The 24,221-nt window shown below is 44.4% G+C and overlaps 1 protein-coding gene across 7 annotated transcripts in view; it reads right to left on the minus strand.

Moving 5' to 3' along the window:
* Positions 1–24,221, minus strand: part of dlg4b (discs, large homolog 4b (Drosophila)) — a 131,014-nt gene that overhangs the window by 95,056 nt on the left and 11,737 nt on the right. The window contains exon 1 of one of the 7 annotated variants that reach the window (XM_064329048.1): positions 22,352–22,962. The exons of the other annotated variants lie outside the window; for them this stretch is intronic. Within the exon in view, the coding sequence (XP_064185118.1) occupies positions 22,352–22,381 (30 nt within the window). The 5' untranslated portion in view covers positions 22,382–22,962. Of the gene's footprint in view, positions 1–22,351; positions 22,963–24,221 lie in introns of those variants that run through there. 7 annotated transcript variants of the gene reach the window in all.

Below are 24,221 nucleotides of genomic sequence, written 5' to 3' on the forward strand. Positions count from 1 at the left end.
GAGTAGGGGCCATACAGAGAAAGCGAGTAGAAGAGAAGAGCAGATGCCCAAAAAAGCTTAAACAAGCGATGAGTAAAGTAAGGAGGGGATAGGGTAGACGAATGAAGTTATCTCCATAGATACCACACTGCCATGCAGATCACATTCCGTACCACGGTCCGGATAGTTCCTGTATTATTAACACGCCAGGGTCGCTGTGTACATCCAATGCTTTCGCTATAACCCCACAGTAATTCTGACAGCATTCGATCCCCCCGCAGCAGGCCTCCCAAGAATCGGGCCCAACAGGCAGCAGGTGAGCGGCAGGCCCCAGGGGCCTCAGCGAGAGGCGCTACAAGCCATTTAGAGAGAGGGTAAAAGTGTGAGGAGAAACTGGAGCGGACGGACACTGCGAGCAAAAGCGCGGACGCAGTGGGCAAAGGAGTGTATACAGAGGAATGGGGAAGAAGAATGATGCTACATAATCATTCCAATGCATTCTAAATCTAAGAGAGAGAGAGAAGAGAGAGCAATAGAGAGAGAGAGAGAGAGAGAGAGAGAGAGAGAGAGAGGGAGAATGATGCAATGCCAGCGGTTTTTAATGAGGGCCTGATTATCACCAGGGAAAGACAGAGAGGAGGAATTGGAGTGAAGGTGCCAGCAGGCTTTGAACCTGACAGAGGAGAACAGACAGAACGCTTATATCTGCAGTTTCATCACATCAATACTTTACTATCAGAGTAGATATCTTTCACACACACACACACTGCTTGTTGATGTGTGTGTGTGTTTGCATAGCCATATGCGCCCGTGTGTGTGTGTGTGTTTGTCTGCCCCAGTGTGTACTGTACATCTATTTAGAAATGAACCAGCCCTTAAGTAAATTAAATTCTTCTTAAATATCCAGACCAAACTACAAACACACACGCATACACGCACGCACGTACACACACACATTCAGCTTTTGTCTCTTTGTACGTGAAGTCTCTGTTTATTGAAAAGTCATAGTATTGGTTCATATTCTTTTTTCTGCGGTACAGTTGTATCTATTAGTCAGTATATTCAAATATTAATGCAGAAGTATGCAGATGGTGGAATATTCTAGTCATCAGTACCCTGTATGAGAGCATTAACTAACTCAAGACAACAGTATAGAGGCAATTTCAGTTTTACTTTTTCACCATTTTAATTATTTTATGCTGTCTCTTGTTTGCAGTGTATATGTTATCTTTAACTGTCACATTTACTTTTACATCAACACCTTTATTTGAACAATCAAATGCCATTGAATTGTGCCTCCTCTATCCTTTGCTGGAAAGCACATTGAGTGCCCGGTATGAGAAGTGCTTGATAGATAAACTTACTGCTATTAAGTTTAACTGTGCACTAGCCTGAAACACCGTTACATTATTTAGCAGCCACCTTTACCCAGGCTGACATGCATAGCCTACAATTGTGCATATCATTTCAGGGATGTAACAGTGCTCCTAATGCAGAGGAGCATGTACTATTCCAGGTTGTGCAACATGTTAGTGCACTGAGTGGAGTCAACCTACAGCTGACTTCCGATCTGTACATTCATACATTTTTAGTATCAAACTGCTGTGCATTGGGAGCGCTCCAGGATATATATTTCACAATCACAATTTGTTTAAGGATTAATAGTGCAGTAACCTTCCCAAGGTTTGAACCTGCAACCTTTTGGTTGCAAAGCCAACTTCCTTAACCTGTCTGTGTACATGCTTGTTCTCAGTCACAGAACAGGATGACCAGTAAAAGCATCAGTCAGTGTGTCAGCAAGTATCACAGCAGCATTGCATCTGTGTCTCAGTGAATATATAATTGAGTCACTGCTTGTGAGCATCACTACCTGCATGGTAGAATTTCAGAGAGTGTTGTTCAATGAGCAAATCAGGAGAGCAGACAGCCAATCACAGCATCCGTCAGCTAATCAGAGCAGCAGACAGCCAATCAAGAGCCAATCAGAATACCAGTGAGGTAATCAGAGTATCAGCCTGTCTCTCTCTCCCGCTGGCTGTAGACAGCCTCCACAGACAGTCTTGGACACGACAGCACTGACCATCTGCCTCAATAATCGACCTCACAGCACGTCTGATAAAGCTTATTGTAGTGATCACAACCCTCCAAAAACTCAGCTAACACTGGGCACATACTGAATAAATCCCCCCACACCTCCAGAAGCAATGCAGATATTAGAATGCTAATTGTAATGATCTGAATTCCAACCAGCAATTAAAAGTAGTGGTCAATGAAGAGCATTTTAAAATAAATTGGTTAATATACATTAAGACAAAATTTGAAAAGACAGATAGACGGGTTGCACATGTAAGAACTGGCTTAGCAAATGCGTTGATCGTAAGGAACTGCGTTGTATTGAAAGTCTTAACTGCATTGCTGTATATACAGCTGTATAAATGATAATGTAAATGCTATAAAAAGTTTAAGTCGTCTGGATAAGAGCTGCTAAGCCTGAATGTAAGTATAGTCATCACTGACACAGCATCCAGAGAGTGCAAAGAGTGGATATCTGACTACCAAAATTTAGGACCAAACCTAAATGGCTTTTTGTCTCTTAAGCCTCTTTAAGTGCAGGCTGCCATGTGCTTGGTACAGTACGTCCAACTAAGAATTTCCCCATGAGTTCATTTTTAAAAGCTTTGTTTTCCCAGAGACTTTAAAATTGATTTCAAACTGTAATTAGACCCACAGTACTTGCTAAATGTTAACTGTGAGGTCAGTTCCTGCTCAGCGTCACCGCGCACAGACAACGCCTCCCGTCTCCCATCAGCCCAATGGCGTGCCGTAGTCCACCGGAGGAGAGGTGATCCAAGGACACCATTGGGCTCGGCGGACAGTTTCTAAATCCGGCCGGTTTGATTCTGACTGAGAGCGGAGTTTGGAGTCTGGCCCTGAGCCCCAGCCCCCAGTCCCCCAGTCCCCCCCCAGTCCCCCCCCAGTCCCCCCCCGCGTCTGGTGACAGTGACCCAGGAGCCAAACGTCACCGGCGCCGCTCGCCCGTGACCGAGCTCAGCGCGGAGCGTAAACGCTCTGGCAGGGCGACTGACGGGGCCTGCCAAATCCGCGTCGCGGGCACAGCGGGGCGGGGCGGGGCCGAGCGAGGGAGTGAGGAGCCGAGCCTCATGACAAGCACGCGTCTCTCTCCGTCCGTACGCGGGCGCGTGGGCGTGTGCCTCCGTCGATGTGCACGTGCGTATCTGTATCGATCCGCGCGCGAGTGTGTGCTGTGCGTTCGTGCGTGTTTGTTACGTGTTCATCTGTGACTAAGTGTGTTGGTGTGAACATGGCTGAGTGAGCTTCACGTGCAAGTGCATATGCACACACAGCTGCTTCAGTAACACATATTTATACATGTTTATACTGCGGACGTATTAGATATAGATGTTCATCTACAGCGCAGCAAGTCTGCTTGTCTTCCTCAAGGATCTGTCAGCCATCTCTGTGCAAATGGCATTATGCAGAGTGTATTAGACTGTGTGGGGGTGTGCGTGAGTAAGTGGAACACTGAGTGTGTGCGCGTTAGAGAGTGGCTGAGAAACCCAGGACATGTATGGTGCAGTATTGTGCTCGCATGTGTTGAGTGTGAGTTGGCATCTCTGTAGTGTCTGTGTAAAAACAGGGGGCTGAAGGTCAGTGTGCGTGAGGCAGAGAGGGAGGGAGAGTGAGATGGTGGGGGATGAAAAGGGAGAGTCAGTGGGGCAGAGAGGGAGCGAGGGCGATGGAAGAAATGAGAGTCAAAATGATGGAGAGAGAGAGGTAGATGGAGACAGACTCATCGCAAGGAACAAAAATGATAAAGAACATGGCACATATCAAAGTTTCATCTTCAAAAAAGAATTCTATCACACAAATAATACTCATAAAACAATTAATGTGCATTCTGAAATATCTAACATGTGTTACTATGAATTAAAAGTATAAGAATGGACGTGACATAACGTCCAAGACAAGCAATGAAGACACTTCGCTTTATTTCGATTCGTGGGGCAAAGTGCGGTTCTCGTATTTGGGCGGCAAGAGTCCAGGGTTCGAAAGGAACGAGAGAGCCATGCTGTAGACAAAAGGAAGCAAGAAATGCAGGAAAGAGAAAGAGGGAAGGAAAAAACTAATCCTGTGCATTGATTTACCCATCCAACTGTTCTAGTGTTTCTGCATTGGACAGATCTGCGAACACTCTGGCAACAGGCCGCTCCTGGCACACCCTGCCAAGAGGAAACTATTTTAGAATCTGAATCTGAGATGGACAGAGGGAGACAAACAGAGGGAGGGAGAGAGGGAGACAGAGGAAAGAGAGAGAGAGTGAGTGAGAGGGAGAGGTGCGAGAGAATGAGGGACAGAAATAGAAGATAGAGTGTGACAGAAAGAGCAGACAAGGCTGAAAAGAAGGTGAAGTAAGGGAGGAGAGGGAAAATATAGAAGTGGGGGTACAGTGACGTAGGACCTGAAGCTTTAGTGGGATGAGAAAGATGAAAGAAGAATCATTCAGCATTCAAATTCATGTTTGTCAAAAAATGTAAATCGCCAATGATTGAGAGAAACTGCTATAAGGAGATATATTTTAATGACTATAAAAAGTCAATTAAATTTTTACCATAGATAAATACACCTGAGAAAATGTCTGTGTGACCCAGCCCAATGTTTAGCGACAGAACCAAAAGACAACGTACATTCTGAATTTTACACTCACCATATTTGGACCAGGGAGGGCAATACATATCAGCTATGTGTAAAACGCATTGGGGACCCCCTGCAGTACTGAAACACTGTTCCTTTGCAAATGAGCTTTTCCATCACACACGTGTGTACTAGCATGTGGAGGGACACTGTAAAGGCCCAGGGAATCACGGCTCATTTTCGCAAAATGATGGAAAACTGTTTTGCAGGTACATTATGAGCACTGTTTGTTTTCACGCAGCCTGTGGCCTGAGCGTAGCATAAGCACAGAATCCTGCGAGGCGCGGTATCGACAGCTCGCGCTCTTACGCGGTCATATCGCCGATGGCCGAGGGGCGAGCGGTCCCAAAAGCGCCAGACGCAACATCACGCCAAACCTCATTCCACTGAACCAAATTTACACTGCAGAAACCTAGGCCAGGAAAAACGCAGAGGCAACAGGAACACGTAGGCTTCCCGCCCTCTGGGCCCAGAGGCCGGAGAAAAGGCTAAAGAAAGAACGGCTGCTATTGAGTACCTATCTCCCGCTGTAAGACCGTGAACTGAGACTTTGCCTGCATTATGGATGAAGCAATCAGCAGAATCAGCTTTCGCTGGTTCATTTAAGATGCTATGAAGCCCTGGCTACACTGACAGAAAAGAGCTGCACAAGAAGCACTATGTTACGCACTAACCACTTGAATAACACAACCGCCCAAACTCGCTCTCTCTCACACACACACACGTACAGTACTTGTGTTCCTTATTATTAAACACTCACTTACTTATGTTTCTCATTATTAAACATAAACACTTAATCTTTTCCACCCACTTGCTTTCCCCAGTCAGCACCATAGTTTTACTGCTGAACTACAGTATAGCAGGCAAATACTACAGCAATGTCACCAACAAAGCATGTACTATTGACATGAATCGTGAACCTCACGTACATGCACACATCCATGCTCATGCACATAAACTGATTAAAAGACAGGTAATCTAGTCATCATGTATTTAAACAGTGGATAGGGAGAATCTAGACTGACACGGCTGGATCTAATTCTGCTGTCCCTATGTGATTCATTACAGATAATGATCTCTTTCCTGGAGAGTTCAGTGGTAGAACCTACACCCCAATCAGCATGTTGGCCTCTCGATAGACTCTCACTGGAAAGCAGAGAGGACAGGGACTGCTCTGTCACGGGTCTATCGCTATCCAGACATGGCTGTGTGTGATACAGACAGAGGAATAGAGAGCGTGAGTGTGTGTGTGTGTGTGCATGTGCATATAGCGCAAGTGGGTGTGTGGGTGCTTGAGAGAGAGAATGAGCATTTTGTGCATGTGTACAAGTGGGCGTGTGGGTGTGAGTAAGAGCAAGCGAGAGAGAGAGAGAGAGAGAGAGACCATGTGTGTATGTAAGTGCGATTGTGTGTTTGTCAGAGCACAGTTCAAAATAATTCCAAATAATTTTTAAGTCTAAAAACTGTGAAGTTTGCCACAAAAACTTGAATATTGAATATTATGGAATATATCAATATTGAAACAAAACATACTGATGTTAATTCCAGCAATAACACTACTCTGAAATTTGGATTACTAAGCATAAAATCCCTTAACACAAAGGCAGCTCTTGTGAGCAAACTAATCTCTGATTATTGTCGTGACGTATTACGTTTGACTGAAACATGGCTGAAAGCAGATGAGAACTTTGCTTTAAATGAGTATTCTCTCTGCGTGGTTTCAGTCAAAACCCTCATCTATCGAAGAGGGGGTGGTGTTATTTGCAATGACCTTATTCACTCAATCCCAAAACCAGAGCATAAATTGAATTCATCTGAAGTACCAGTCATGCACCTTCCTTCCTTGATGTTCTACCGTAAGGCTTTTATTCAGACAATTCAGCTAGCCCCTTGTCTACCAATGATCTGGCGGATGGATTGGCTACTGCTCTACATAAATAACTTGCTGTAGCTGCTCCATTAAAAAGTTAAAAAAAAGTTACTGAGAAGAGGTTTGTCCCTTGGTATGCTGACCACACGCGGGCTCTCCAACAAAAGTGTCATCAAGTGGAACACAAGTGTCATTCTACCAAACTACAGGTTTTCTTCTTGGCCTAGTAAGAGCCGTGTTGTTCACAAGCATGTTCCCTCCAGTGTTATGTCTTCTCACTTTTCAAAGCTTACACAAAAATAATCCCCAGTTTCTATTTAAAACAGTTGCTGAACTAACCAATAATCATGCAGCAACCAATCCTCAAATTCCAGCTTCTTGTAGCAGTAATGATTTCTTGACTTTCTTTCTTAAGATACTAGGAATTAGAGAGAAGATATTTGCCTCCACATCAGTCAGCAACAGCTTTATTGACAACACAGAACTGCAAGACACACAGAAGGGCTTGAATTCCTTACTACCATACCCCAGAGCAAACTATTCAAATTAGTTTTTTCTTTAAAATTATATACAGAATAGCTACCTGTCTTCTAGACTGCATACCAACAAAGCTGCTGTTCTTGGCAAACAAATTCTTCGAATAATTAATTCTTCATTGTTATCAGACTATGTTCTCATATCCTTTAAGATGGCAGAAATCTCAAGCCTCTACTCAAAAAAATTAATTTGTATCCCACTGAACTGGCTAATTATAGACCTATTTCAAACCTCCCATTGTTATCAAAGATCCTTGAGAAATGTGTAGCTCAACTGCATCCTTATTTAGTACAGGCTGAAATGATTCGTTCCTCTCCCTGGATTGTGGCTATATCTCTATTCTTGTCCTATTTTACCTAAGCAGTGCCTGTGATACTATAGAGCACCATATTCTCCTCCGTGGGCTACAAAAATCACTTGATCTCGCTGGCAAGCTCTTATGTGGTTTAAATATCTCTGGTAGATCTCAATTTGTTAGAGCAAACAGCAATTCCTCTGATCTGTTTATAGATCCCCTCATTTGGACTTTCTACTTCACCTGCTAGTTTAATACCACAGCTGTAACCTGCTCAACCCACTTGATTATTTACTGTGATAGGTCCCTTAGGACATTCCTGTTACATCCATACCACCAACACAGGTAGCTCTCCGTCTACAGTCGGGTTCCTCCTGAGATTTTTTTTCTCCATCGGGGAGTTTTTTCTCACTCTCACTTGTTTTCACTCTCAGTGTTTTTATCTTCCCACCGGGGAGTTTTTTTTTACCTCATTACTTGCTTTTTGTGGGGTTCAGCCCTGGTTTCTGCCCAATTTTCTCTCTGTCAGTCCTCTCCACAAAACGCTATACAAATAAAACTGATTTGATTTGATTCGCCTTGAAAAAATGGAGCGTGTGTTTTTGTGTGCGTGAATGAGTGTGTGGGTGTGCGTTTGTGAACGCGTGCAGAAAAAAAACATGGCAACGTGGGCGTGCGAGCACACGTGCGTGTTTGTTTGCGTGAAAGAAGGACGCAGCCGTAGACAGAGTGCAGGCAAAGCTACATGTGATGCCCGTGTGCATGTGTGAGATTATCAGAGTGCTAGTGTATTGATAATCTTGCAGCTGGTGTCAGAATGGCTGCACCCTCTCTCTCTCTCTCTCTCTCTCTCTCTGCACTAGGTCCAGTGTGCCGGTCCACACAGAGCCTGCTGTCAGGCTGTCACACTGTGCTGGCGCTGGGCCACGCTTTTCCCTCTCGCTCTGCACATGTTTGGAAGTGCGGCTCTACTGGACCGTGAAAGCCAGGCTACGGAGCTAGAAGCCTCTGCCTTCACAGGTATGGGGGGGCAGAATCAGAGCACTGGGGCTAAATTAGCCCAGCCATCGATACGACAGAGAGAGGAGCCTGCATTGAACACACAGGGAGGTAAAGCCATTACTGCCCATCTACAGTACAGCCCCCCAATGGTTAGTGTTCTTGTTTGCCTTGTATGATTTAAAACAAATAACAGCATGAACCCTGGCAGGTCAACAAGCTTTAAACAGCAATGAAAAAAGCATACATAGAAAACAGCATAGAACGAAATAAAATATTGGAGCATAAGTTTTCATTCTATTTAACCATGTCATGAAAAATGTTTTAACCAGTAGGTCTTTGTCAGAACAGCCAAGCCTGTATTTGGCAAAGGTACAAGACTGGGCATATTTTTCTTCAAAAAAATAGCCACATCTCCCATCTAAACAAAGAGATTCTGGCACCTGTAGCCGACACCTCCACCACCTATAAAGAGAGAAGGCTTTCACGCATTGTCACGATGACACTCACATCAGAGGACATTCACTCTTGGTAAGCACACTTCTCAGTTAGACATCTTAAAAACCTTACAATAAATTATACTTCAGCTTATACTACCCACAGGCATTACTTGCGCAAGGTGATTCATAGATGAAAATGGACGAGCTGCCAGGGCTCACGAAACAGCTCTTCAAATCCAGGGAACCTAATTTTCTACGGACAACTGAATGATGAAATTATAGGAGTGGAAAAAACATTAGTTAGACTTTACATCCATATAGCTACAGAATTCCCCAATCACACCTATCCTTACCTTGAGATAAGACCACTAATAACATCCAACAGTTACAAAATGCCTGTAACTGCATCATGGGATACTAATAGCACCCATTATGCAGTGCCGAGAATCCCATGATCAAAGAATTACCATCCCAATGGCCAATTTGACCTTCGGGAACAGAGGAGCAGGAAGTGGGCACTGCGCAGGAAGCGTGGACTCGTTCACTGTAACTCATCGGGCCTGACAGTGCGCACACAGCCGGGGCAAGACCACCGCGGCACTGAAATGGCGGCCATGTTCTGTCAGCAACGCCCTTGAACTCCATTCTCCAAACGAGAGAGCTTGACCATGATCAGGAGAACCAATCAGCTAGGCAATCATTCAAGCAGGAACCAAGGGCTCTTAAGGGTGGCTCTTAATCTCAAGGGTGATTAACTCCAGCCTATTTGCAGTTGCTCGCTCCATTTTACATTTATTATTTACAGTGCCAAGGTAAGTTAAAAAACATCTGGGACCAAAAAGAAAGAAAGATTTCAAAAATAGAAAAAAATGGATTGGAAAAAATACAATGTGCTCTGCACTGCAGCAGGGGCATCTCCATGGGGAGCCCTCCAGTGGCCGAAACTGGAAGTGGTCTTGAGGATGCACAGTAAAGGAGCATGGGACAGCTTTTAGACACTTTTAATCTACTGCCAGGGATACGCAGGGTGACCTGTGACCCCTCGCCCTCGGGCCCCTAAGCCCACGGGGCGGCGCCGGCTCGGAGGCCAGCTCGCCCTGCTCCCTCCGGCCGATGGGGGTTGCGGGTTCCTGGCCAGGGAAGGGCGTGGGCGGCTGTGCCCTTGAGTGCGTCCTTGAGTGCGCACTCTCTGCGAGGAGTGGCGGGGGGCTCTCCGGAGAGCGCCATCGGCTGAATGAATAATTGAGCTGAGTGACTGTGTGGGTGAGCGGCCTGCTCGCAGCGCCTCGGTGATGTCACGCCCCCTGTGAGGGGACCTGCCTCTGCCCCAACACCCCCACAACTCCATTCACTTCCTGCCACTCACAGCACCAACTACCAGTAGAGTGCTATTTCCAATGTAGTACTATTGCAAATGCCATACCAATACGGGTGCAGTTGAAATACCAATTAAGCATTATGCACATATACATATTTAATAACATGCATATGAACATACATATATTATATATACGTGCATATATACATAAATAATATACACACCCAATAATATATCACATAATGACATACATACACATACTGTACATAATGCCAAAGTCAATACAGTGTCAATACAAGTGCTAGAGCCAAAATGATGTAATATTAATGTTACAACTAGCAAAACGTACCAACAGATGGAGATGCCACACTAATACCTAAAACAGTCCAAATACCAAAGTGGTACTATACCAATGTTATTTATTTTATTTTATTATTATTCTCTTTTTATTTAGGTCAAGTGAGATATGAATTATCATTCACAATTAAAGTCTGTGGGGGGGGGACGTAAACACAGATACAAGGGTGGCCAGTCAACCACTTGGGAGATGATAAGGAAACCAGATTGAGAGAGCCAGTTTCACAATCTGACCAGGACACACAAGGTTAACATCCTTACTCTTTTGACACATCACTGGATCTTTGATGACCGCAGTGAGTGAGTCTCATCCAAAACACAGCAGTCTCCAGCAGCACAGTGTCCCTAACTGGCACACCTAGGCTTTTTGCTCTCAGAAGAAGACCCACAGGCCAACCAATAATAACCAACCCACACTAAGAGTCACTTCAAAAATCATGCCATAGAATGTAACAGGGTGCTGTGGTTGTTTTTATAGATTTAGTACCAGTTCCAATACTGCAGGAATACCCATAATAATCCTAACGCAAAATACAACATGAAAATATTGTAAAACCCATAAACAAATATTAAAAGCCAATACACTGCCCACAGAGACTGTACATACAAATAAAGAACCAATTAACAGGCTTTACAAACTGCAAATTACAAATCCTGTACCATTCCCAAAACAGGCCAACATAGACACTTAGATATTAGTACTGGAGTTAACATGACCGCTGATACTAATACTAATCCTAATAATAACAATCTCCGTCTACCCCTGCTGACTCTCTACTTCTCTCCTCACATCTATAATTCATCAGAGATGAAATTAACGAGGAGGAGAGCGGGAGAGCTGTAGAGGAAAAGAGAAAAGAGGAGAGAGCGGTGAGGTTTCATTTCCTCCGCCCCTCAGACAGCAGGAGGTAGGAGCCGGGGGGGAAGGGGGGTGGGGGATGGGGGGGGGGGTTGCAATCTCTGTTTCAAACATGACCAGTGCTCAACACTGAAAATTACACAGACATATAACCCTCACGTCCCAGAATTCAGTGCTTAGTTTTTGTGGGCCTATCCGGTACCTGTGCGCTGGCACTGCTGTCCTTTCCCACATTGGCCATATATACAGCTGGATATTTACTAGAGCAACTCAACTCCCTTAATCGAGCGTGCACCAGCAGTGCACCACCCAGAACACAAACACACCGGCCTTCACATCCTCAGCCTAGTGCCCATATCAACACTCCACACGTACAACCCTACAGCTAGTGCCAAAGAGCACAGCAGTGTGGTAACATACAGAATTTCCACAAGGGAAATGGGACCATGCCACAACACAATAAGAAAAATCTAACTAAAACTATTCCGCAGTTACTGCCTGCTCGGTTTTGGTCACCCCATTATAAAAGGGACACTGCGACTCAAGAACAAGAACAAAGAAGAGCAATAAGTCGCAAGCCGACTTATAACTCCGAATGTCTTTCGTCTTAAGATGGCGCTTCACTGAAACATCTAAATTTTAAAAGAAGGTGATAAGGTTCACTACAGAGACTCTTTTTGAGAATATCAGCTGAGGGCACAGGTGGAAATGAGTTAAAACTGCATTTCACACTGACATCAGAAAGTGCTTAATTGAGACAGATTTAGAGTCAGGGACCCAGGGATCAAACGGTACTTTCTCTCTTGTTCTGATCTACATTGTTATGGGCAGGAAATAGTATTGGCAGGACCAGGCTTCAAATATTGCAGGTCATGCAAAAGCAGAACCAAGCCTCAGGATCGTATTAATGCAACCTTGCTAATATATATATATATATAGAACATTCTGTTACTGCAAACCACAATAACACATCTGAATGTTGTGTGTATGATTCACATCCTCGGTAAACATAAGAAAACACGATAAAATAAATAATACAGATAATGAGCTTTATTGTATGCTCAAAAATGGGACAATTATATTCTAATACAAATACAACTACTTGGATAAACATGTTCTGTTTAGTAATATTTTTTCAAAAAATGATGTTATAATTAGTCAGACCCTTAATAACTATTTTACAGAAAATTAAATTAAAGTAAATCCATTTTAACAAGCCACTTTTTATTTCATCTCAGTCTGAGGAAACAGGCAAATGTACTGTCGCCTTCCATAACTTGCTATTTCACTGGGGTAAAAGAACATGTTAAAAAACATGTCAAAACCATGTTTCACCAATCACCATGAGGAACGACAAAGAAGTCTAAGAAACAATATAAACGGTCATTGACCTACTCAACAAACAACAAAAAAACAAAAGATACCACCTTTCGCTATTAGGTGAATAATTAAGTGGTAAACCTGCCTGGAGGTCATCTTGCCTCTGTGAAACTTGGTCTCAAACTCTACCATCCATCCAGCCAATATACTTTCTATAAGAACCACCCGGCTACCCCCCCCCCCCCAAAAAAGCATGCACGCACGCACACTCACACACGTGTCCACCTGATAAAACACAAAAGAAGCGATTCAGAAGTGTTATTTTTGCGAAGGGAAGGCGCACAAAGTACTGTAAACAGGTGTGAATATTTGTAATATACCACAGATTTTTTGGCAGATAAATGTACAATTTGAGAAACATACAGGTTAATCCTACTGAATCATTTTTAAAGTGCAATATTTTATAATTAGTTTCGAAAAAGCAAATATAGCTAAGTACTTGCATTGTTGATGTTATATAGTTATAAGGGTGTAAGTACATTTGGAGGGCACTACACAAACAAACAAACACATACATACAGACACACGCACATATAAAGTTAAAATTTGTGAGTCCATCAGTTGCCTATGCAATGAGTTATTGTCAAAACACACTAACACAGAGCAGATGAAGCCTGTCAATATTGGAAATAATATCCAGGTTCTGGCATCAGTAGGGTTAAACTGTATGACAGGTGTTTCTTAAGGCAACTTGATATGAAAGGCTTTAGCAAATGAAGCCAAGGGGTATTAACCACATCCATCTGCATTCACTGAGGTATGGCAGCTTTCCAAATTCAGAAAAACTGCACTCTCAAGAGCATCCATTCCTCGTTGTACGAAATTTACTCAATTCTTCAGTCCCTCTTTCAAGCCACAAATGAAAAACACTGACTTGACCAAAGTTCATTCCGCAGCCCTCTGCTTTTCCTTCCCTCTCTTTCTTTGAGCCGTGTCCCCCATTTCGTCTGATTATTTGCTCTCCTTTCGCTTTCCCGTTCGCTAGATCTTTATGTCTCCCCCTCCTCCCATTTTGTTGTTTTATCCCCGGCCCTGCACATCGGACCCGAGCCGAACAGCAGAGCCAGCAGGTCTCAGAGCCAGCGATGACCAAACTGCAGACACCGGGCACACCGGACCTGCAAGCTGACCGCCTTCAGACAGCAGTCCATACCGGTTAACAGGACGCCGTGTCACGGCGCCCGCAACGCCAAGACCAATCAACTGACAATCTCCGAGGTCCCCGCTTTTAATTCTCTGATTATTCTGCGGCCAATGAGAACACTGCATATCATCGAAGCTGTTCATGCATGTCCGTGCTGTTTAACGAACACGGGCACAGCCAGACTGGATGAGAGCGTCACTCGTGCGATTATATTCATCTTATTTCCGCACATAAGCTCCACCATAAGTTTCAGAAGCAACAGTGTTGCGTAATCACAGAGAGTCACAGCATTAACCATGATCAATAAAACACGCAACTCTAATGATGTAGACACCCAAACACATACAATCTCAAAAGCAATGTGAGATTTAGCACATCTTAATAGCCATATTTGGTTCTGTCTTTCAGTCCAAGAATGAGCAGTGTTTTGTTCCAGCTTGGAAAGAGATTTTCCAAATATTGCAACTTTTTAATTTATCTAAATGAAATGATCACTGAAAATGGCAACACCTATTCTATTTAATGTTATACAGTAACAACTTCTCATTGTGGGTTTCTGAGCGAACTCCTAGCTCCGTGCATATTTCATATTTATATCTTTTACACAGAAGATAGCTAGTAAAGGTTTTGCAATCAAGTCACATTCCGTTCAAAGGGGCCATATGTTTCAGCTTTGAACAGGTTATATAAACCCTGTAAAAAAAGATAAACTCTGTTTAATCAAAATATTACATTACATTACAGACTTTAGCAGACGCTGTTATCCAGAGTGACTTACACAACATTTGTACATAGCACTTTACATTGCATTACATTAATTTATACAGCTGGATATATACTGAAGCAAAGCAGTTTAGGTACCTTGCTCAAGCGTACAACGGCAGGGCCTGACCCAAGAATTGAACCTGCAACCTTTAGGTTAAGACCAGCTCCTTAACCATTATACTACACTGCCGCCCCCAACATAATCAAAATATTATGTTGAAAGCAACAACAGTACACCTATAATTATCTTCATTAAAACACCACGTATTTAAATCCACGTACACTATAAAAAAAATCTCACATCCCACACAGCGGAAGCAGCAAAATAAGTTTGGTTCCTGCTCATGCACTCTAGTTTTGTCAAAACTGCATGTTCGCAGTGATGGTACTTCAAAAACACGTCTGTCTCGGAAGTTACCTGTGATGTTTATTTATAAGTCAAAAGCATCTGATCAGAGGAATGTTCCGACAACCTATTTTTATTCCACGGTGGTCGAGTGACACATAAACTATCGCAATACAGCCACGAGATCTTCTCCGCTGTCGACCGCTCCACGGTAAGTCTGTTGAGCGAAAGCGTTCCACTTGCAGTCACGTCAAGTCACGGAGACCGCATTTTTGGCCTCGCCATGAGAATGCCGCCCGGACCGAGGTGCGCCGCACTGGTGCATGCTGGGAGACCGGTACGGCGGGAATGGGGCGGGGGGCAGAGCGCGCAGCTCAAAGAGGCTCTGACCCCCGCCGCGGGCAGCCCACTTCCAGGGCGTGCAGCTGGCGCGAGCTCCGCGCGCTGCATTATTCATCTGCTTAGCTCGAGCCCTCCTCTCGCCCAGGCCCGGCGTACGCCTGCCACCTCCTCATTCATACAGAGGTGTGTTCCGCCAAGGCGGCTCTGCCGAAGACTCGCACATTCAACTCCACCAGCCCTGTCCCCCCAACCACAGCACTGTTTACTCCGTCATATGCTGTCAGTCAATTAAATTTTCAATTTTATTATTCACAGAAAGACAGAGCGATAGGAAGAGAGAGAGAGAGAGAGAGAGAGAGCGCAAGTATGTGAACAGAAGGGAGGGAGGGAGGGAGGGAGCGAAAGCAGAGATCTCTGGGGCCTCTCTATCCATGTTAAGTAAAAGAGGATAGAGCCCTGGGAGGGAAAGGTTTAATTAGGGAGTCAGGAGGGGAAGGAGCGAGGGAGGCAGAGAGAATCGGAAGCCAGGAAAAAGAGGAGGGAAAATAAGTGGCGCGGAGGCATGGAGAGAAGATGAGAGGAGAGGAAGAGAGGAGAACAGAAAGAGAAAAACTAATGAGATGGTGGAGGAGGGAGAATGAATGGAGACGCTTTGCAGTCAGTGTGTCCTGTACATGTTTAGCGTTGGCGACATTGGCGGCTCTGCCTGTGTTCCTGTGTCCTCCTCCTCTATACTCTCAGCCCCTTTTAGCTCAGGGTCCTTCCGGTAATATTTTGGCAAAACTGAAATTGGGTGCTGGCACAAGAATTTTGTCACTTGCATATCAGGCAAGAAACAGAAAGAGAAATATTGAATGCAGCACCTACTTCCACCTTTGAAGTGTGTAACTAATATTTTTCGAGCCAATTTTGTAGGACAAATCAGTCTATTCCCTACAGTCGGTCTATTCCCTAGGTCCCGTGGAGCGCTGTAAAACCAGCCCCATCATCGCTCAGGGAGAGAGCGTTTGAGTCAGCAGGTCTCCAACCACCGCACTGTGTGAGAATGATGCATCTGGCCAACCGAGCGGCTGCGGCCTGTGTTCAGTCCGCATGTGGCCTGAGTGGGGTCTGCGTGGGGTCTGTGTGAGGTCTGCGTGGGGTCTGCGTGGGGTCTGCATACAGTCTGCGTGCGGTCTGCGAGGGGTCTGCTAGGGGTCTGCGTGGGGTCTGCGTGGGGTCTGCGTGGGGTCTGCGTGAGGTCTGCGTACGGTCTGCGTGCGGTCAGCCTGGGGTCTGTGTGGGGTCTGCGTACAGTTTGCATGTGGCCTGCGTGGGGTCTGCCTGGGGTCTGCCTGGGGTTTGCGTGTGGCCTGCGTGGGGTCTGCATGTGGCCTGCGTGCTGTCTGCGTGCGGTCTACGTGAGGTCTGCATGTGGCCTGCATGGGGTCTGAGTACAGTCTGCGTGGGGTCTGCGTGCGATCTGCGTGAGGTCTGCGTGGGGTATGCGTGCGGTCTGCGTATGGTCTTTCTGCGTGCGGTCTGAGTACAGTCTGCTTGCGGTATTCGTGCGGTCTGCATGTGGTCTGCGTGCGGTCTGCGTATGGTCTTTCTGCGTGCGGTCTGAGTACAGTCTGCTTGCGGTATGCGTGCGGTCTGCATGTGGTCTGCCTGCATCCCATCTGCCCGTTCGGCCTGCTCGCGTTCCGCTTGCACGAGCTGCGCTTGGGGCGCATTCCTTCTGCAGACGCAGCGAGCGTGCGGCTCAGCTGGTGGACGGTAATGTGAAAAGACATGGCGGCTGGCAGAACAGGTCACAGAGGACGCAGGTGTGAGTCTGCATTCTTCTGTGTGAACACAGGATGTGGTGGCCACAGCGCAAGACATACATATATATGCACATATCAAAATAGATTTACACACTGGGGCACAGACACACACACAGACATACACACACACACACACACACACACACACACACATACACACACATACATACATACATACATACATACACATATCCACACACCCACACACACAGGTAACTGAGCATTACAAAATTGGTCAAATGAAGAAGAAAATATAATTGATAAAAATGCTTCTTTTAAAATTAAACCACCTTTTAATATTGGAACAGAAGCAGGTGCACCATGGAGGAGGAGGGAGTTCAGCAACATCAGTACATTGATGGCCACATCATTCAGTATTTAGTCAGGGTTCATGTCACACCAACAAAGCTATTTCATTTTGAATATAAGAAAGGGGAAAAAGCAAGGTGATTGAGTTTACAAATAGCGTATTATATTATATTATTCATATCATACTGATGTCATCCGATTTTAGTGCGTAAGTCATGGTTTGTGAGGAAAACCACTTCACCTGCTTAAAAAAAATAAAAAAGAGCTTTTTTTGCTCTAGTGTAGCTTTGAAGCACAGCTCTGAAGGGCAAAAAGATGTTTTACAGAGGTGATAAAGTGACAGCAACTTATTCAACATGCAGCAGTTGACAAGCTACAATAATGACACATTTTAGGACCGAGGACAGACAATCAATTCTGAATATGTCTCCCCTTCCTTATCCACACTGTAGCTGGGAAAGGGCAGTTCTGACCTTTGAGGCTCAGGCTAATGGGAGGTTTCCATCTAGCAGAAGTAATGATAACCTGATTGAGCTAGCTGCAACAACAACTTCCATCCTTTCAAATTTAAAGGGCTATTCATCCATGAAATATGGCTGAGGCATCTGCTCCCAACATACATACAAATATGAAAGCATTGCTCATTCATTTTAATATGGAATGCAGGTCAGGGAATATGGAATGTTGTTCAATTTTCAGCCTTTTAACAAATACAGCAATCCACATACAACATAAAAGCAATATATATATATATATTATATATATTATATATATATATATATATATATATATATATTTTTGTTTTTTAAATTTGATTTTTTTTTAATCAATAGGCAAAATATACATGAATACATTCCGGGGTTAACACTGAAAATGTTAGCGACCAACAGTTCCAATGACAGATTAGTTGCTAATCATCATGTGCAAAGTACAGCAGCTACTATAATGAAAATTATGTTTAATTCATAATTGATGAAGTGACTTTAGGTAATGCGAAATAAATGAGTTTCACTGTGCGCGTGTGACAGAGAGATAAGGACAGAAAAAGAGAAGAAAGAGAAGTTAAAGAATGAGCCCAATGCCAGCTAATGGCATAGCCACTCTGAGGAGGGCTGAAACCAGGAGCTTTCTGCAGAAGGCATTTTGGCCCCAGTAGAGGAACAGCAAAAGCTAAAGGTTTTCTGTATCCTAAATTTTCCAATTAGATTTCAGAGGGCATCTGGACTGGATGCCACTGGTGTGAATGATCACTGTAAAGCATTTGCAAATGCACACGGAACGCCATGATTCTTTTTAAAATCAGGTCTGATGCTCACGAAGAACTTCCACCTATATATTTACACTTGGACGTCCGCCTAGTTCATTAAACTAAAAAAAAAAATCTTAAAAGCTTATGTGTGTCATATGGAAAGTCTACGCCAGTTACAGCAAGGAGCATTTTCATTTCATGAAATGTTGAACACGCATACACCAGCGGCATATGTTGATGAAGGCCTTTGTGATGTCATTGCTCACGCTGCGGTATCTCGGTGGAGAAGTGGAGACAGGTGTCGTCGGCCTACAGAAATCCCGGAGAGATCAAGCAATAACTGCTCCCCTCTCATAAGTGTTTCAAGAGCCCTAGAGTCACACTAGTGTTAGGACTCCAAAATGAGCTCCGCTGCGGGCAACACGAGCACGGAAGAGAGTCCGGAGATCGCTTCCAGCAAAAACAGAGGCGGAGCTCGCTGGTATCCCACCATGCCATGAACCCGTGATTAGACATGGCACTCGGGCTCGCTGAAACGCACAGGTGGACAGCGGAGACGAGGGGCACTGAGGCGGGAGAGAAAGAGCGAGAGAGAGAGAGGCCGAACGGAGAGCGGGCGAGATGAGGGAGAGCGAGCGACAGTGCGCCGGTGACAGCGTGTCAGTTACATGCGTCGGAGCGGTCAGGCGGCCAAAGGTTAAACAGCCATCTTGCTCCTCGGGCTCTCTGTCATTTATGTGTGGAGACATGCAGCATCCCCCACAAACCATAGAGCCCGGGCCGCAGCAGAATGTACACAGGCATGCAGGCGCATTCGCACAAATACACACTCTCTCTTCGCTCCTGCGCTCAAGACAGTGGCCAAGGAAACCAAGGACAAGGGGAGCCAGGCTAGAGGATAATACCAGGCATAACACAAGGGGTGACACATGGCTGTGGGACAGAGCGTTCTAGGAGAATCACACACATCCACTGCTGGCTATGTACAGAATATTTAACTGGGATTTCACTGATGTGACAAAAATACATTGTTGGATACTGTGCTAGTCTTAGACTACCTATACACAATACACCTACAGTGCAACCACACGCTGTACAATGCTCACACACATACACACAATGCCCATGTATACAGCAATAAGACCAGGATGGGTCTCATGGGTGGGGGTTTATGGTGACAGCAGTGTAGGAAGGTAAGGGCCAAGCACTGTTAGCTGAGAGCGACTGCTCAAACCAGTTCAGTTCTGTCCTGCATTACAGCACGCTTTCAGCACAGCGCTCTACCTATGCCACAGCCACACAAGGTTGATTTATGAAACCAAATGCGTCCTGTTGAATACGAGAGACAGTTAGCCTGATAGAAAAGCAAATTATGATGAAGCTGTACGTATTTTATAGAAGAGAGGGGTCAAACTGGATTTCTAACCTTAAGACCGCAAGTTTGAAACTCAGCATAGTACTGAACACTGAATACTTCAGTATATATGCAGCCATACAAATTATATCACAGTAAACTCAGTAAACCAGTGAATTCAGTTACAGTATTAAACCCTTAGGGAAATCTAATACAGAAAATGTTCATAAGGCTAAATCTAAAAAAAGTTTAGAATTCATAGTGCAAGCTAACACTTCTTGAGACATAAACATGTGTGTTGTAAAATGCATTTTCTTTTTCTTTATTTTTAAAACTATTCATGTTTTTTTTCAGTTGGAATGGTGATGTTAAAAACTTTAAGTTCAGCCCTATATTTCCTTAAAAGTGCCAGTGTCAAAAACTCACAGATACAGATACTCAGATACTTAGCCTGCAAAAAAATTTTAGCAAGAAAAAGCATTTAAAATTTTTCAAGTGTAAGTTTTCCTGAGTCAACTACTCCCCAAAGCATATAAACCTACAAAAAGTTACACAGAATATGTATTGCTCTACTTGCACTTGAACAAACACGGTCTTTATAAAATTCAATTTTAGGTCAGATTTCACATTTTCCGACATCTCAGCACAATATTAGCATTATACAGTATTAGACAGTAGCTGAAATCTAACTCCACTTGTGAATCTAAAACCCCACCATTTTCAACAAAAACCACCAACATAAAATACATTTTGATATAATTGACTTATATGCTACAAAGCCTATTATAAGCATGACCTAATACCTGTCATATTAAGTAATGGTAGTGCATTACAGCTTGTGACATGTCATAACACTGTCATGGCTGGTTATGACAGGTATAATGTCATTCTTGGTAGTGCTATGTATGCTGTATGCCATATAATTCAATTGCTACCAAAATGTTTTATCAGATCTCTGACCATTTAGCCAATAAGTCAACACTGTAAAGTATTCAAAATTATCTTTTTTTATTTTTATTTTTTATTTTTTTATTTAAAGTAGCAACATCACATTTTGTGTATGGTGGTGTGTGGAGGTGGGGGGGGGGGTGTCCGCACATTCACAAGTCCTGTCGATATTAAATTCCTCACACATAAAACAAATGAAATTTCCAAAGGTACATGCATCTGAATGGGCTGACACCGTATAGCCTGAGAGAGAACACAGTTTTAATCCAAAAAGCAGTTGTAATGCATAATAGGCAATACCCCCAAATGACTGAAGTTATTATCTCAGATATCCGTTATGCTCCTTCCCTTCCACACTGTCCCACGGCAGGCAGTCGAGTTCATTCACAAAGCCGGCATTTTACAACTGTAAGGATCTCAGCAAGATCCACAGAGGGAACGGAAATGCTTCCACTCCACATCCACAGAAAAAAAAAGCCTACGTTAAAAACAAGCTCTGCCACATTTCAGAGCTGGGGCTCATCATCAGAATCCAACAAGATTTAGGGGTACACAGTATAAAGCATTGCAAGAACACACTTTACACTTGTCCAACATTACATGAACATTCTCTACTAACGTTGCCCAATACATACAAGAATTTACCACTATCGCTATTATGCCATAATAAGGATTAGGATCAAGACATCCCAACGTAAAAATGATTTGTAGTCTAGCGCAATCATGGCACACTATAGTTCATTTTCTAATTTTTTATATTTTTTGGGAAAATCCACCAGTGCCATTCTCTGGACACGATACGTCTCTCCGGGCCAGGCACATCTCTCTGGTTCCCCGCTCATCCCAAACAGGAACCCATTAAACCCAGAAACCCCAAATTAAAGCCACTAGGGAAAGAAAAGAGGCACATACGTTCAGAAACACACTTCACACTCACACACTCGCTCGGGGAAAGACGAAGGGGCCAGAGCACAGGCGCGCACACACACACACACACACACACACACACATAGTTCTGAGACAAAAGCTCCTCTCTCTATCCTCAGACAGGGGAAAAGGAATGGGGGATAAAAGGGGAAAAGATCACAGGGAGTGAAATGGATGGAGACTACACACACAGCACCGGGGGTAATTACACAATTCAAGGAGAACGGACGTTTAAAAAGGCAGCGCAGGGGGGGAAAGACAGTCCAGGAGAAAGATAAAGAGGGGGGCCTGAGGAGGAAAAGGCCAACGTTTTTAACCCCATCCCTTATTCCCTGGTTCACACACACAGACACTCGCACACACGCGCCCGCGCGCGCAAAAACCAGCTCTCCGAGACCTCGGATTCACTCACCTTTGTAGTCACAATGCAGAGACAATCCATGGTATTGAATACAAACAGGTGGATTCGCGCTCAACCCCCCAAAAAAGAGGGTCAGACCCCACACCCTCCCCAGCCTTCCCCACTCCTTCCGTCTTCCTACCTATCCCTTCTTCTCTTTTCTTTCCGTTTATCTCTCTTTGATTACACTGACTGAACCAGAGAAGGAGAGGAAGGAGGGGGGAGATGTGAAGTGAGAGAGGGAGGGACAGAGAGGGGGGTATAGAGAGAGAGAGAGAGAGAGAGAGAGTGAGAGAGGGAGAGGGAGGGAGAGGGAGAGAGAAAGCGGGGGGTTCAGAGGTAACGTGTAAGAAAGCGAGAGGAGGGGGAGCGTATCAGTGCATTTCTCCCCGTGGCAGCGAGATCGAGGGGAGGACAAACAGAGAGGCGATGAGGTATAGGAACCGAGGGATGGCAGGGAAAGGGAAGGAGGAATGGGAGATATAAGTGGTGGAAAATGGAAGGAAGGGACAGGGAAAGGGGGAAGGAAATGAAAGAAAACAGTGGCAAGGGCAAGCAGGCGAATCGCTCCACAAAGAAAGGCAAATGAGAGAGGGGGAATGACAGAGGAGCAGCGGAGGAAGAAATGGAAGCAGGAGGAGGAGAGGAGAGGATGGGCTAGAGAGCATGAGCGAGGGAGAGAGAGAGAGAGAGGAAGCGACAGAGATGAAGAGAGAGGGTTAGAGAACGTGAATGCAGAATTAATAAGGGAATGCAAGAGAAAGCAGGAAGAAGAGAAGGTACAAAGAGCCTATTAAACCGAGAACATCAGATAGAGAAAAGGGAAGGAGCGAGAGGAGGGAGAGAATTTTGCGTGTGTAAATAAAAAATTAATTTAACCGAACGCTAGAGATAGCGAGGGAGAGATCAGAAAATGGAGAGAGCACAGATGAAGAGACATAACTGTGTTCGACCAATCCTGATTACCATGACAAAAAAGAGGCACTGAATGAACTGGAAGAAAAATGAGGGAGAGAAGGGAGGGGATGTGTGTGTGTGGGGTGGGGGGTGGGGGGTCTTGTTACCGTGGCATCGTGCAGCTGTTGCCTTAGTGATAGTGCAGTTGTTGCCGTGGAGATGGAAAGGGTTGTTGCCATGTGGACGTTGCTGTGGCGATCAGTGCAGGGAAGTCAGTAAGTGTAAAAAACTGTGTGTGCCAGTTTTTTCTGTGTGTAAATGTACGTATTGCATATTCTGTATGTGTTCAGTGCTCTTACAGTGTATCTGATGAATACATGTTTCGGTTAGGCATGTGTTTGTGTGCGGGTGTGTGCGGGTGTGTGCGGGTGTACACGTGTATCTCATACTAACAGCTGCTGTTTGATCAGAATGCCTATTAGCAGCTGTCCATCCAAACCAAAGCAGGAGTCAGAGGTCAGAGGGGGGAGTGGCTAGAGGAGTTAGGCACCACCATCTCACCTGTCTCTGTGCATGGGGGTGAAAGACCTCAGAAAACAAAGACAAAGATTCTGGAGGAGTAAGCAAGAGAGGAAAAGAGCCATCATCATTTCATTTTAACAGCTAATAAGAAAATGTAAAGGAAGCAGATGGGTGTAATCTGCCACTTAGATTGGCTTTACTTCATAAAGGACTGATTTGTGTACAGTTTTCTATGCAGGCCTATTCTTAAGAGAACCAAATTTGACCAACTGGATTTCATTCCTATAAGAACCTCCATCTTAAAAAGTCTGTATTGATTGTGATCTTTGTTAGCACAGTAATTAATTTCCCTTTATTTCTGTGTAGTAAGTGAAGTGAAATTAATTATTATTTCCCTTGTTTTGTCTTCATTTTTTATAGCTTTGTTTTGCATTCACACTGTAAATAAGATTTTAGTCCAATA

This window comes from Anguilla rostrata, chromosome 3, assembly GCF_018555375.3.
Source record: "Anguilla rostrata isolate EN2019 chromosome 3, ASM1855537v3, whole genome shotgun sequence".
Taxonomy (NCBI): Eukaryota; Metazoa; Chordata; class Actinopteri; order Anguilliformes; family Anguillidae; genus Anguilla; species Anguilla rostrata.